Source organism: Poecilia reticulata, linkage group LG9 (genome assembly GCF_000633615.1).
Source record: "Poecilia reticulata strain Guanapo linkage group LG9, Guppy_female_1.0+MT, whole genome shotgun sequence".
NCBI classification, from domain to species: Eukaryota; Metazoa; Chordata; class Actinopteri; order Cyprinodontiformes; family Poeciliidae; genus Poecilia; species Poecilia reticulata.
Window position 1 is genome coordinate 7845250 of NC_024339.1, and position 15359 is coordinate 7860608.

Sequence of the window (15359 nt, forward strand, 5' to 3'; positions counted from 1 at the left end):
AATATGCACTATACAACGACATTAATCCCTTGTAAAACATCAGACTAAAAATAGAAAAATAACAGCAATGACATGATTATTCAGTTCCATTTGATCTCTCTCAAAACAGCATGCACTCACAGATTTAGCACCGTGAAGGCACATCATTTGTATTGCTTATTTAAAAATAATAACAATAATAATAAAAAAAAAGATTTACAGTGTTCGGTAAAATGACTTTGCTTCCAACATAATGTAAACACCCGCTGTGCAAATCTCTGAGAAGTTTTTTTAATTTTTTTAACAGAAACAACACCTGAATTTTCGAGCTAAAGTGACCTCCAGAGACATTTTGTATTTATGGCTCCGTTAAAAGTCCCAGCAAAAAAAAAAACACACACACATTTGGAAACTTTGCTCATTTACTTTCCTGACAAGAAACTTTTATGCCCCTGCAATAAATATTTACCGGGAGCCTGAAGCAGACATGCTCAGCACGGCGACTGAGGACCCAAACCCTCATAAATGTGCTCATTAACAAGATCTAATTTGGGTTTTATATCATTTTTAAAGGCAGTGCCTCTCAAGCTGTGCCATCTTGGTTTGCCTTTAGCGTGACTGTTAGGAAAGTTTGGTATCAATTACTGTACTTGCACCGAGTTTGTGAACACACCAAGTAATGTAGATGCAAGAGGCAATGAGAGCCAAACAAAAAAAAAAAAAAAGACTTAAGTTCATTTTTGTTCTACATAGAAAGTAGTGGAGAAGAGTACTAGAGCTAACTGATAAGCAGGAAGTAGCTCTGGTAGCTAGCATGTTATTTACCTTTTGTGTCGTACCTTGGCTCTAACTCAACTGTTCTCCTTTGCTGAGTTGGAACACCAGTAAGAGTTGCAGTAAAGTTAAGAAGAAAAATAAAATAATAAAGGAATTGCTAATCAATGAATCGGAAATTCAGGCTAACCGTAGTTAGCAAGGGACGCTAAAAGAAATGCATTTCATTTGGACTTTCAAATACTTTAGCAGTATGTTCATCAACAGAGGTCGCATACTGTTTGTGCAAACAGTTTGACAAGATACATCTGAACTATCAGTCATGCATGTGAGGCAGCCATATTTTATGTTGGAACCTGTGATTTTTTTCCCCACTCAGAATTTCAGCATCTGGAAATCGACTATGGAACTATAAACTTGCAAATTCCTGAACTAAGAAGGTTTTAAAAATAAATTCTCTTATTTCGAGGGTCATACGGGCTGCGATAAAGTGAGAGAGAGCAAGTCTTTCAGCAGAAACAAGAGAGTCTAACAGAAAACGCCAAAGTTGCTATGTTTGATTCTTTAAAGCAGTCAACCTGTCCGTCATGGGAAAGGGTGGATTTGGACATTTCGGCAGCTTTTTGGAAGTAGAGACCTGCATTCTCTAACTGCAGATTTTCTGATGCTAACCATGCTAACTGCTCTAACTGCGAGTAGAAGTTGCGAAGTCGATTTAAAATGTTGATTTGTAATCATTGTGCTTGTTTGCAAATCTTAAAAAAAGCAGAATGTTGCTGCTTTGGCTTCAAATATAAATAATGACTGGTCACTTTGTCCCTCTTTCTTGCGACCACTTACCCATAAACAGCCAATTTCAAAACATTGTATGTGGTGCGTTATCCACTTGCCAACATTTTTTATACATGCCATGTTTTGCACATGGACATAGAGTATATTTCTATTCATTTGGTTTCGCCATAGTGGTGAATTATTGGGATGAAGATTCATCAGAATAAAAAATAAAAGTGCCAAGTTGAAACCACATTTGTGTGCTTTTCCTGAATAAACAAGGTCCATATATAGAGGTGAAATGACAAAGTTCCAGAAAAGTTAGAAATGTATATATTTGTGGTTTGTTACAATGCAACATTGTTTATTAAGAGAAATAGCTAATAGGAAAAATGGACCCAGAAAACTGTTTTTCTTTCATGACACAATAAATGGAAAAAAAAAATCCAAATCCTGTTAAGAGACTATCAACATGTTTGTGAAGAGGATGGTGTGAGAAAGCTAGGGATTTAGCAAGATGGTGGATGTTCTAAAAAGTTGGAGAACCATTGTCTAAAGGCGTATTTAGGGAGCTTCAACACAACTATACATGCCACTTAGAAAAAAGTCCGTCAGGTTTTCAACGTCAGGTTTCGCACCAAGCAGACTAAAAGCATCCGACGTGGACGAATCGCAGTCACAAAAACCAGTTTAGTTTTGTTTGCTTTTTTTGGCTCCGGCTCTGTATTTAAGCAGGTTTGACAGTGGTATCAAGTGTTTCTTTTTTTAAAATTATTTTCCTCTTTCTTTTTCTGACAACACTTCCCAATAAACACCAGCAGCTACTGCAGCGTAGTGCATCATCAACAGGTTGGGTTTGACATAAGCAACAAGCGCAGAATCTGCAGCACATTCAATAATGCCATCCAGTGTCTCTGAAACCTCGGCGGGTCGGAATGAAAGGCTGCGCTAACAACAAATAAAACAGGAACACAATCAACAGACGCAGACCAACTCCGCTTCAGACCAACAGTTACCTTCTGTACATGGTAATCCCTGCATATTAGTCAAGTTTGACATTTATCTAATGCAGCTCTTTGTATAGGGAACGCTGTTAAACAGCTAGAGGGAGAGTGAGTCATCCAGTGTCGCTCCATACACAAACATAAAAATAAAAACATGACGCTGTACCATTATTCATTCCATTTGTTTGCCACTGATTAAACAGAAAATGCACTGCTGTGACCCATCTTGAGGGAATGAGTCTTTCATTACCTTAATAAGCCCACAGAGCCTAAGATTGTACCTTAAATCACATCCCAAATCATGCATCGGGTTCTGCTGTTTTGACGACGGATCCTTCCCGTCCCAGCTTAACGCTACGATAATTACTCAAATTTAAGAGCGGAGGACAGCTTGGAAGTAAAAGTGAACTGAAAAGAAGCAAATTACTCAAACAAAACAAACAGAAATAAAGAAATCAAGCCAGCCCTGCTTCTCCCCTCAACGTTCCGGTTCTCTTCTGTGACCCCCACTGTGGCGTCTCCGTGACGTCCAAAACGAGACGTCTGCGCTTTCATTACAACCAAATCAGGGAATTAATAAAACTCCCAAGGTCGGTGCGTAGGTGTTGCCTTACTGGGGTGTTGCTCTTTACGAGGGGAACATTGACTTTCGAATCTTCGGAGGAGGCGGGGGAGGCTTGTTCTCAATTTTCACGGGTAGCGGAGGGACGAACTGGTTGTGGGGAAAAAACACAGAAGAAGGTTCGTGTTAAGACTTTAAATATAAATAAAATACAATTCACAAAAAAAAACTCCCCAAAAAAACGGAGTATATTCACGTTTACTAGCCATTAAATATGCATCAGGGAGGGGCTGTTATTTCCTCTAAGCAGATGTACCTCTGAAGAGCCGGCGAGGTTGTCAATCTCGTGCGGATGTTTCTTCGGAGGCATAGGTGGGGGAGTCCCTGGGGTGTCGATGGTATTGGCATCGTTGTCGCTGAGGAGCGATGAATAACCTAGCGAGGGGGGGTGGGGGGAATAAAAACTCTTCAGACCACATCCGTCTGTGAATGTGTGTGTGACCTGATTAGCTCTGCAGACCAGAATGTGCTTTACACACCCCAGAAAAAAAAAAAAAAGAAAAGTCTGTCAGGTTCCCCCCCCCCTTTATTGTGTGGAAAAGCAGAACTTTAAGAGGGGGAGAAGTGCAGTGTGGTGCTTCTCAGAAGAGGAAGGAGCTGTTCGCTACGTACTGGAGCTGCGTGGCGTGTTTGGAGTGTGCGGGGAGGCGGCGAGCGGGCTGAGTTGGTTAGACAGGCTGAGCTGGGATGAAACGCCCTGGAAAAGGGAGAGGGTGAGCCGTCTGTCACCGAGCTGCAAACTTTTGGGTCTCTGCTGCTTGTCTGGTGAAACCTGGGTGGTGATGGTGGGGGAGAGAAGAAAAGAAGAAAAAAAAAAGGAGTGAAAAAATAAGAACTCCAAGAAAAGTACAGAAAACCATAAAGAAGTGCTCAGTTTTTCACAATTACACTTAGAATAACTTCAAAGGAGCAAAAGTGCTCACACTTCACCAAACGTATTGGTATTTTATGTGACAAATCAAGACCAAGAGCCAAACGGATGGCAGATGAAAAGCGAAGGGATACATGGTTCTGAAAATGAACAACACAAAAGTGCAGCATTGCACTTGAGCCCTGTTTCCTTCTGGACCCCTAAATAAAATCCACTGAAACCAGCTGCCATCAGAAGTTAGGGTAACACTTTATTTGAAGGGGTGTGAATAAGACTGTCATAAACATGACATAAAACTGACATAAATTTGTTATAAAAGTATTACTGATTGCACTTTAAAAATTAGGTAACTTTATGTTAGTAAAGGTAAAGTTTAAACAGTAATAATTTATTGGTTAATGTCAAATTGTCATAACAAAGACATTTTGAATAATGTCAACTTTGTATTAAAAGTGTCATAATTTACCGAATGATGCTTTATGACAACAGTCATAAATATTCATGAAGACTTATTCATGTTCATGACAGTGTTATGTCAGTCTTATTCACCCCCCTTCAATTAAAGTGTTACTGAAGTTAGTTAAACGTGTGTAGCTTCATCTCATAATAAAAGACCCAGATTCAGCTAGAGGGACTATTTGGGCGCTCCAGAATGAAATGGAGAGATGTAGAGATATTTATAGCAGGGTAAAGTTATAACAGGGTTTCTATACCTCAAATTTAAAACTTTAAAGACCATTATGAGCACAACTTAAGAGCTATATAAATGCACCAACTTTGTCCAACCGACTGGCGATAAATGTGTATTTGCCCAAGACAGTCGCAAACAAAAAAGCTAGCTAGTTAGCTTTTTATTACTAGCAAGGGTATGTTAGCAGTGAGTTACCGTCTCAAATCACAGAACGCAATAAATAAGTCTAAGCGCGACTCAAACTTTTGCCTGACAGAAATGTTCCACAAGAAAGAAACAGATGTATATGTAATGTGAAATATTAAAATATTTAAGATCTGTGATGAGCTTGTTAAAGGCCAACTTACTTTTTGAAAGAATTTAAGACATTTTCAGGCCTTGAAAAGTCCTTAAGACTTTTTAAGGATGGGCGGAAACCCTGGCTCTATAAACCCGCCACATAACTCTGAACACAACACTCCCTTGGTGAAACTTGATTGTTACTAAAGCTAATGGGGTTTGGTTTTTTTTGTCAAAACTTGCCATAAACTAAACACATAATTCCCCTAAGCATTGTGGGACATTGTGGATTACAAGAAATAAAAAGAAAAAAAGAAAACTCATACTCAAGCGGCACTATATGGACGAACAAATCCCAATCTCAGTCGTGTAAATACAGACGTTTGAAAAACGACCTCACCGGTCTCAGTCTCTTCTCCGTCATTATGGTTGTATTGTCTGAGTTGCTGAATTTTGAAGCCTAACTTTATAATTAATGTTGTCGTGTTCTGCTCCTCAGTATAATAGTTCAGTGGCACCAGTTCAAATCCAAATAACATTAAAGTGTTATGAAGGCCCGGTCAGACTGCAGATCTAAATCCAACTGAAAGTCTGAGGCAAAACTCGAAAAGTGGATCTTATGAGGCATTTAATCTGACTGAGATTGAGCAGGCAGATTACAGGAGGAGGTGGAGGAGAAGGCAGTATTTTAGTCTCTAGACATGCTAGTTGGCAGATGCCCACCCCAAATGACTTACAGCTGGAATGTAGACAAAATGTTGAAAAACAAGTAAGATCTTCTTTTTAAGCTTTTTTTTTTTTTTAGCTATTCGCTACTTTCTGTTGGTCTGTCACATAAAATACACAAATGTATGCAGTTATCACACAAAGTGTAAAATATCCGGAGGTTTGGATAATTCTGTAGGGAACCAGAGCTCAACATGCAGCAACCATAAAAATGTATTCATCCCCTTGGATCTTTCACCCCTTTTTTTGCTTTAACAAGTCAATCATGATCAAAACAATTTGGCATTTTTAACAACAACAAAAAAAAAGTACCAAAAGCAAAGATGAAAACTGATTTCTACACAGTAATGACAAGTAAAAATATTTCACATTAAATAAGTGACTGCATAAATATTCACCCCTTCAAGACAGTATTTAGTAAACATGCTGCCAATCAATGTGTCTCCATTCCTCTGTGCAGAACTGCTCACTCTCTGCCGTGTTTCGTGGTCCTGCCACAAATTCTCTACATGATTGAAATCTGGGCTTTGACTAGACCAGAACATCCGCCTCGCTGTCGTCATTCATTTCTATGCTTTGGGTTTTTGTCTCACTGGAAAACAAAAATTTTCTGAAGCTGTAGTTTTTTTTTTGCTGCATTCATTTTACCCTCTACCTTTACGAACCTTCCAGGGACTGCTGCCAGGACACGTCCCCACAGCATGATGCTGACACCGCCGTGCTTCACAGAGGAGATGATGCGTTTGTGGTGACATGTTTAGTGTCTGTCAAACATAGCGTCTTGTCTGATAGCCTTGGAGACTTTTTTTGTGTCCAGCCCCTGACTTATACGTTCCAGTAAGCTATTCTCCGATTTGCTTGGAGCGTTCCTTTGACTTCATGCTGGGGATTCCGATTAATCGGAGATCGGACCTTCCAGTCATGGGTGTTTTTATAATACAGTGTCTGCACTCAGGTGATTTCCATCCACACATTGTGAGAATATTTCTACCAATTGGCTGGACCTACGTTCAATTAGGTCAGTCACTTTAAAGGGGGTTGAATATTTATGCACTTACCTCGTGTTAAATCTTTTCATTTAAATGCTACTTTGCAGATTTGTTTTCGTCAAAAAAGCCGAGTTTTGCCGCCTGCGATTGATATGTAAAAGCAAAACGAAGGGTAAAACATCCAAGAGGGCGAGGACTATTTATAGGCACCGTGCAACTGTATACAGCACAGTAGCGCAGACATAAGGCCTCACCTCATCTGCATCCGACTTCTTCTCCAGCAGCACTTGAGACTTGCTCACGCTCCACTCCTTTCTGTTCTTCCGAGCGATCCTGTTGTCTTCCTCGGAGCGCGACAGAACAGAAGCCCTGCGATCACTGGGACAAGCCGACGAGGAGCAGTTAGCGAAACCACCCCGGGCACGGAAACAGACGCAGGAAAATGTGAAACAAAGGGGACAGATGACTGTTTTATGCGAGAACAATAAAAGAACACGTCTGATTATCAGTCGGGGCGATGTGAGGAAGTGGCGGCACTGACTCTTGGGAGGAGGGCCCGTCCGAGGAGCCGCTGGAGAGGCCCGAGGACGTGCTCGACAAGGTGGACGCGGTGGACATGCGGCGCAGGGTGGAAGACATGATGTAGGGCAGGACGACCGAGCCCACGCGGCTCTTCTTCTTCTCAGTCAGAGAGCAGGGCTGGGACACACAAATGGGATTAAGCGTCACCGGGGTGCGGGTGGAGAAGGGAGAGAGAGAGGGGAGATCTTGGCAGGAAGATTCAGAATGACAGGCGAGGCACAGGTTGCAAAAGCCTGGCTAAAGGAAGATTTATGGTCCTGTGCTAATATAATGTACACTATCCCTTTGAATGAGAAGCGCTTGATAGGAAGGCAAGAGAGCCAATGGTGAAAGTTGGCACCCCGCTGCACGAAATCGAGTTTGCAGCTGGCAACGCACCAAGGTTATGACGCCGTACAGCTTCTCCACTTTCTCCCGCAGATCTTGGAAGCAAGTGACTAAACGATTGTGTAAGGGCTTCAGCTGCTCCGTCGCCTTCTCCCCGTGGATGCGAATCCCATCTTCCAGGAGCGGGATCTGTTGGGAGCGAGGGAGGACATAAGTAGAGCACAGGTGTCTGGCAAAAAAGAGGAGAGGAAAAAAAAGGGTTCTTGACAAAGATGATGGGAAAATGTACCTGCAGGGCGATGACCTGCTTAAGAACCCCGATGAGTTCGCGGTCACCTGGGTGCTTTTGGATGTAGGTGTCGGTGAAGAACGCCTGAAGAAGAAGATGGAAACTGGGTGATGACTGGGCGGCGTGTTGAGCGCGCTCATTAGAAAATGTGGCTGCGAGCAACAGAGAGCCGGCTGCTACGGCGACACAAAGAGGCTCTAGTGTGAACGGGACTCCACAACTCAGAACGGAAACCAGAAACTGAGTCAAACAGAAGTGGGCAGCCATTGTTAAATGTCAGCTAGATGACGATAACTGTCATAGAAATCGTCAGTCTTATGCACACCCCGTCAAATAAAGTGTTACCACAAATCTCATTTTTTATTTCCCTGCCTGAGATGAAAAACTAAACTTTTTGTATTTTAGGTTAGTTTTAATGACCAAAATTATTTCCATTTGCTGAATGTCTGAATAGTGACAGAGAGTAGGGCTGAGCAACATGGCTTAAAAATTAAATCTCTAATCCCCCCATATGAGATCTAATGTTAATTAATAAAAATAAAAAAAACGGAAAGATATTACAAATGACAAGAAACATTCTCAAAATGTGGCTTTTATATCAGTCGTCCCCCTTCTGTGTGTTGTATGACCGAGTATTAGAGCCAGGCTATTTAATTACGACAACACAGTTGTAATATTAGCAACAAAAGACGCACCGTTACCAGGAGAAAATCTTAAAACAGTGAGGGAAAAAAAAGGGAGAAATGAAGAAAAATCTTAGATAATTTTTTGTGTGTATGTTGGAGTTCTCATAAGGTTATTATGTTATTCTCCAAATATTCCGACTGTATTATTTTAATATTGTAACCTTATCTTCACATTGAAGAAAGAAAAAAATGGATTGATCCTTATATTTTGTCGTAGAGTTGGCCTGAATTCAGTTGAAACGGTTAAACAAGATGGTCACCGTGGAAGTTGGAACTATAGAAACCCAAAGAGAGAATTAGTAGGGAAAAAAAATTAAATCTTCAAAAACCAAAACAATATTAATAAAATATAATCAATCCTAATAGAATAATTTTTTAAGACATTTAATTAAATTTTCCTCTTGTAAAACAGTCTGGATATCCTTCTGCAAGCGTCTGACGACCGTGTGCTGGAACACCGACCCGTTCCTCCCGACTGAACCGGAGTCAGGTGCTCACACACACCTTCACACCTCCCACCACATTTTGTTTTACAAACAACAGGATTTTGTGACGGCCACTAGAAAAAAACGACTAATTTAATGGTAAACATGCGGTCATTGTCCATTAGGAAGCTCCATTTGTGCCGGATCTTTAACTTCCTGGCTGAAAGTCTTCAGTATTTCCACTTAATGTTTTTTTCTTCATGGTGCCATCAAGTTTCTTTGCCTCCAGCAGGAAAACACCCAACATTATCAGGGCGGAAAGGTTCCTCTTTTCCCCTCCAAACATAATGCTGGTCATTATGGACAAACGGTTCAATTTTAGTTTTATCACACCAGATATTAATGCCTTTGTCTCCGAGTTCATTTGCAAACTGCAGCTCGTCTTTCTGCAAGCTTCTGTTGCTTTTTGAACTAATGACTTCTTCCTCTCTGACTGGCTCTCCAGGCACTTCTCTTATTTTTCTTTTTTACTGAGGATAAAAACTTTTATTGTACTTTTATTGTACTGCCGGCGTCTTTATAAGGCCTTCTGCTTTCGTTCTGGAGTTGATGCTCACTTGTCTCATCGTGATACTTTCACCTCTGGGAAACAAAACTCGTTTCCTTCCTAAACCGTATGAAGGCTGGATATTCATATGTGGTCTACAGCTGCATATTATTATTATTAGAACCGTTTAAGCAGATGTGGCGTCTTCGGCCAACAGGAAGTAGCCAAGAAGCCAAGGATGAAGTAGTCTTCTGCGCAACTGTCGTCTCAATATCTCAACTTATGTTTCTTTAGATTTTTTGTCATGTCACTTAAAAAAATTGTATATTTAAAGTGTTAAAAAGTACATAAATTGTTCCTATTTATATCTAAATTTATCATTCAGGAACTTACAAAAGTCGTGATTTCGCTATCTGGGCTTTCGTAGAATATTTCCAGTCATAATAGTCTTACTATATGAATACTTCAGGATTAAAAAGAAATCCCTGCAAATATGGTCATTACTCAAAGATTAAGGAAATAAACTGTGAATCCTAACAAACCAAAAACCAGAAAAGTTTGGGCTGATTTACAGTCAGTAACAAAAAAAAAAAAAAAAAAGTTATATCTTTTTATACATTAAAAATAAATACCTGGTTTCAACCGTATGCTTGGTCGAAAAAAAACAAAAAACCCCCACAAGAAATCTAGGTTTCAGTCTTCTTGTTCTTCATCCAGAAATCTTCTCCTTCACTTATTATTCAGCAGAGTAAGAAGGAGAAAGTGTTCACTGGAGTAAAAGCTTCTGGCATCGAGCGGTGGTTCGATATTGTTGTGGACATAAAAACATTTATTATAAAGGGAAGCGGAGGATGTGAAGCTGGAGGAGTTGGAGAGGACGTTACTGTCTGCTACTGTAGCGGCAGAGTGACGCAGCGGCAGCTACGAGATCAGTTCAGAGAAATAGTTTTGTCTCAGTCGATACATTTCTATCAGGAAACAAAAGATAAAAATATAATTCTGCCAAAGCAGATCTTAAGAGACTCAATAATCCTCTCCAGTTATTCACTACTGAGTACCTTTTTACTTTACTCCCTTAGCAGAAAAATATTAATCTAAAAACATGCAAGGATTTTACAAAAGAACAAGCTGACAGGAAAGTTCAAATACAGGATGGTGTAAGGAAAGACTGAGGGCCCAGATTAAACATCTGAGTGATCAATTCGTGTGTTTGCTTATGTCTGAGCAAATATGAAATAAAATTGGATTGAGTCTAGTCACCAAGCTAGATTTAGAATTGGAAATATACGTTTTTTTTTAATGGTTTGTTTTCTTCACCACAATTAAAAAAAAAGAGTAGAGGAGCTACTCAGAGTTAAAGTAAAAGCGTAAATTATCTAGAGAATACACACCGAGCTGCTATTTGCAGGCAGTAACGCTAATCATGCTAATTGATAAAACAATAGGCAAAAGACGGTTTGAAATGTCTCTAGTATGAACCGGTAATTGTTTTAAAAATAAACGACATCTGTCAAAATGTTTTTTTTTATTGCTTAACAGACTAGCAGAGTCTGCTCATGTAAAGCATTGAGGATCCATCACCGCAGGCAGATTCCTGTTCAGGTGTAAATAAATTAATCCTTTCTCCGTGTTACGCATTTGAGTACATTTTAGTCTTGTGAAAGGGAATGCAATTCTTTTTTAATCATGTTGTATTTGCATAGATAAAGCACCTGGAAGAGTTTATTGTGTTTGCAAAACTGTAACCTAGGCCTGTTTTTGAGAATAAAAATAAATAAATTATATGTTTAATTTGCACATTGCAATGCAAAGAAAAGTATTTTTGATTGACAGAAAAAAGGAGTTAAAATCTGAGAAGTTCACAAAGCCAAAGATCAGAAAATGGACACCAAATCTCTAATCTAATTATATCTAATTGTTAGAAAAATTGACAAAAATTGAGGAAATTGAGAATCAGCAGAATAGGATGAAGAACATGACATTGAAAATATTGTTAAAACCTCGAAATTAGGCAACAACATTTCCCCCCTTTGAATGAAAAAAATGAATTGTGATGATGTTGCATTGATTTAGTTCTTAAAAGTTAGTTGGTTATACGACACCCGTAATATTTATTTTGGAAAATATTGAAAATCATGCAACTTTTGCATTAAAATCTGAATATTTCATAGCTAATTTAAGCCTGTGATGATCTTAAAATATTAAAATTGTATCAAGTCCACCAGTCCCCATGGAGGCCAGAAACTATTTTTGATTAAATCTGCTGTTGTTAGTAGGCTCACGCGTCATAACGTACATTTAATTATTGTTCATTAATGACACAGAAAGGCACTTAATAGCAACAAAACATATAATGGGAGCGGATTTCACCGCTCAAAATGCTTAAGGCCCATCTGTTTGTTGGCTAAACACTGAGAAATTACTCATTTTGTTACATGGCACCTATTTTCTTTTTGGAAAAAAAAAAGAAAGAAAAGTGTTTTGAGTCAAAACTGGGCTACAGGATGACTCAATTAAGTTACGCATTTGGTTTGATGCAGTCCAAATTAAAATTAGCACCTTGCGGCGGCAGCGGCATGCCTCTCCAGTTCACACTCGGTGCCACTCAGTCTGACCTTTTGATTGCTAAATGTCAGCGCATTATGATTCTACCCAGGCAGACATCCGCGTGAGATCGTGTTATTACTACCTCACGACTGTTTAAGACTCAACCAAAAAGATGTTTGGAAAGGTCAAAGTGGCAGCGCCCTTTGACCACCAAAGTCAAGTGTGTGGAGTCTGAAGACGAAAAAAAAAAAAAAAAAAAAATAGAATCAATTAATAAAAAGTCACTCGTGTTTGTTCTGTAGATATTGAATAAAAGAAAGGATATGTGCATAGATGACATGAAATATTTAAGAATCCAGTCGCTGGAGGCAGAAAAAGTGCACTCTGCAGCAAATCTGTCAAAATAAATCACAAAGCCAGACCTTCTCGTAGTTGGAGAAGCCGCCCATGACGGCGGGGTCGACGATGCCGCTGAGCATCATGGACAGCGGGTTGATGGACAGTGACCGGTCGCAGGCCTGCTGCTGCACCAGGTTGCTCAGCTTCTCGTTGGCCGTCTCCATCGTTTCTATGGCGTTCGTCAACGGACTAATCTCCTCCTGACACGTGGATGAGCATTCATCATTAATAACTTAAGAAACTACAATACAACAAAACAACATGATTTAGGAATGAGGGCTGCTTCTCACCACCGAGACGGATTTGACTTCAAACCATTTGAGGATCCCAGGGAAGCAGTAGGCGGTGATGTAAGTGGTTCTCTCAATCCACATGGTCTGTGGGGCGGAATATTAATACAATGCTCAAGGGGTAAAACGTTCATTGCTTTATTCATTTAAAGATTGTTGTTTTTTTTTTTTTGCTGCTAGAAATTTGTGCTTTTCCATCGTCTTAGGGTGTTTTCACACCTGATAGTCCGGTTGACTTGGTTCAATTGGTGACCAAGATTGCAACGTTTGTTACATTTTCAGCTGCGCTGTGTCAAACGGACCAAATGAATCGACAACATTGTTCTCCTCCCAGTCTGTGGGGGCGCTGCACCAAAAACTAACTAAGGAAACAACATGAAAATCTCTGAAGAAGACATGAATGCATCATCACAAAATGTAAAGAAAAATGGAGTAGCATGGTTGCTCAGTTAAATAGTTATAGGGAAAGAAAAAAAACATTTGATTCAGACTCATTAAGAGAATTTTAGGAAAGAAAAAGTAGTATAAAAGTAAAAAGGTGGTAGTAGTGAGACAGTGATGGATGCAAGCTGCCGTTAAAAACTAAAAGAAGAAGAAGCAGTGTCGGATTTTAGCGGCGGTTGGGTTTCTTTTTGCCTTTGGTAAAGACACAAGCAATTTCTCCCGCTGGCTTTAGACTCTCACTTTTGTTTTGATCGTATTTACCCAGAATACCCTGCAATATAGTTCACTTCCTGCTTCTGGAGTGGTCTCCAGTGCTATGGCATCCAAACATACGCATGCAAACCGGGACCAAGGTTTTTAGGCGGAACACGGTTCGCTTTTTTTGGTCTGCATCAGAGTTGAGTTTCATTGTTCACGCTTCCCAAAGCGAAGTCTAGTAAAACAAACTGCAGTTCAATTGAAAGGGACCAACCAGGGCCTCAAAAATAAATGTAAAAAGTGCTCACAGCAAACTCGTTGTCCGGGTCCTTTTCACCTTTCCTGAAGGGCCTGGAGTACTGGAACTGGTCCACTTCATTGTGTCTATAATAGCTGCAGGGGAACGAGAGAGGACAGTGATGAGTTAGCACTTTGTCCACAGGACTACACCCCCACCTGCGCCCCCACCCTGGGATTGAATAGGAAATAAATCAGCCTTTAAATGTTGTGTCACGCACTTTAATATCTGCTCTGGAACCCCCTTGTCTTTGAACCGTTGTGGCACCGTGAGAACAGGCTTCACAGTGAAGCACTGGATGTCTGTCCAGTTCAGTTAAGGATAAAAACCAGAAACAACGGGCGAGACGAGACAAATTGCTCTGAATCATTCTGTGTGTTTTTTTGTCCTTTTTCTTTCTCGTTGGAAGTTGCGAGGCTGCAATTAGATAGAGTGGTACTCGAAGCTGAATGCTTACAAGGGAAGCTTAACAAACGTCGTACCGAGCTGGTACAGTTTATTCTGAGCACAAAGCCTCGTCAGGATTCATCCCTGTTCGGATTTTTCATATTTTGTCACGTTACAACCACAAACTTCAACTTATCTTTTTAGGATTTTATTGTTTTTGGGACATCGTTTGTCTGTCAGGGTTTTGCTAGAACTGCTTTGTACATTCAGATGAGATTTTTTTCCCCTCATTCTTCTTCGCAAAGCGGCTCAAACTTTGAGGTTTCACCACAAATTCTCATTCTCATTTGGGTCTGGGCTTTGACTGGGCCATTCTATCACATGAATATAGAAATTCCATAGCAGCTGTAGGTGTTTTTATTATTATTATTATTATTATTATAAAAACAGAAAATATTGTGATTTTTAGGGAGAAAAAGGCTGGATAACTTTTAAGTGCTTGACTTCTGAAGGATACGCTGCCCAGGCGAGTTGCAGATGTTGTCCCCAGGGGGCGCTGTGCTCGTCATCCGGACTGCGTTTGGGAACTGAGAGAGCAGCTTTAAGCTGAAATCTTCCAGCCACTCGAACTCTTTGCCTCGGTAGATGAACATTTTGTTCTGCAGGATATATGGAAAAAAGGAAAAAACAGACATTGTGTAACCCATCAAATCAAAGCTTATAAATAAAAAGAATTGTCATCAAGGTTAATTTACATACTTAATGAGGTTGTGTGTGTGGGGGCGGGGGGAAATGATTAAACCTTCAGCGAGACTGCATTCATTCTGACATTCTCTTGTGGCATCAAGAAGCCAATAACCTTTATTGGAATTATTGCACGTTGCCCCAAGAAATATTTCAAAATGCCAGCCCGTTGCATAAGCCCAGCAATATGAGGTTGTCTCTAAGTCTCCATTTATTGAAACAGGTAATCATTTTCTTACCCTGAGGAAAGAAGGGAATCCAAGGCCATAATATCCAACAGCAAAGTACTCCGGCTGCGGCCGCATGGCGTGCATTATTTGCTCGTAGAACTTGGCTTGTTTTTTCTGTGACGACGAAAGGCATTGAGACGGCATGATGTAATCAAGTGTGTTGCAAATATGTCAGCGGTTACAAATTGAAAAAGAGGAAGAAGAAGCAATTACAATACAGCTGAAAAGAAGAACGCTCTTTGTCCTTGTAGGCGGTTTTA

At 40.1% G+C, this 15359-nt stretch overlaps 1 protein-coding gene across 1 annotated transcript in view; it reads right to left on the reverse strand.

Moving 5' to 3' along the window:
- Window positions 1–272: 272 nt before the first annotated feature.
- Window positions 273–15359, reverse strand: part of dock5 (dedicator of cytokinesis 5) — a 68386-nt gene continuing 53299 nt past the window's right edge. Inside the window, exons 39-51 of the mRNA XM_008417532.2 lie at window positions 15109–15213; window positions 14643–14784; window positions 13959–14040; window positions 13749–13833; window positions 12799–12885; window positions 12532–12708; window positions 7905–7988; window positions 7667–7804; window positions 7248–7405; window positions 6961–7084; window positions 3763–3922; window positions 3407–3525; window positions 273–3240 (exon numbers count right to left, since the gene is read on the reverse strand). Of these exons, the coding sequence (XP_008415754.1) occupies window positions 3157–3240; window positions 3407–3525; window positions 3763–3922; window positions 6961–7084; window positions 7248–7405; window positions 7667–7804; window positions 7905–7988; window positions 12532–12708; window positions 12799–12885; window positions 13749–13833; window positions 13959–14040; window positions 14643–14784; window positions 15109–15213 (1545 nt within the window). The 3' untranslated portion in view covers window positions 273–3156. The remainder of the gene's footprint in view (window positions 3241–3406; window positions 3526–3762; window positions 3923–6960; window positions 7085–7247; window positions 7406–7666; window positions 7805–7904; window positions 7989–12531; window positions 12709–12798; window positions 12886–13748; window positions 13834–13958; window positions 14041–14642; window positions 14785–15108; window positions 15214–15359) is intronic.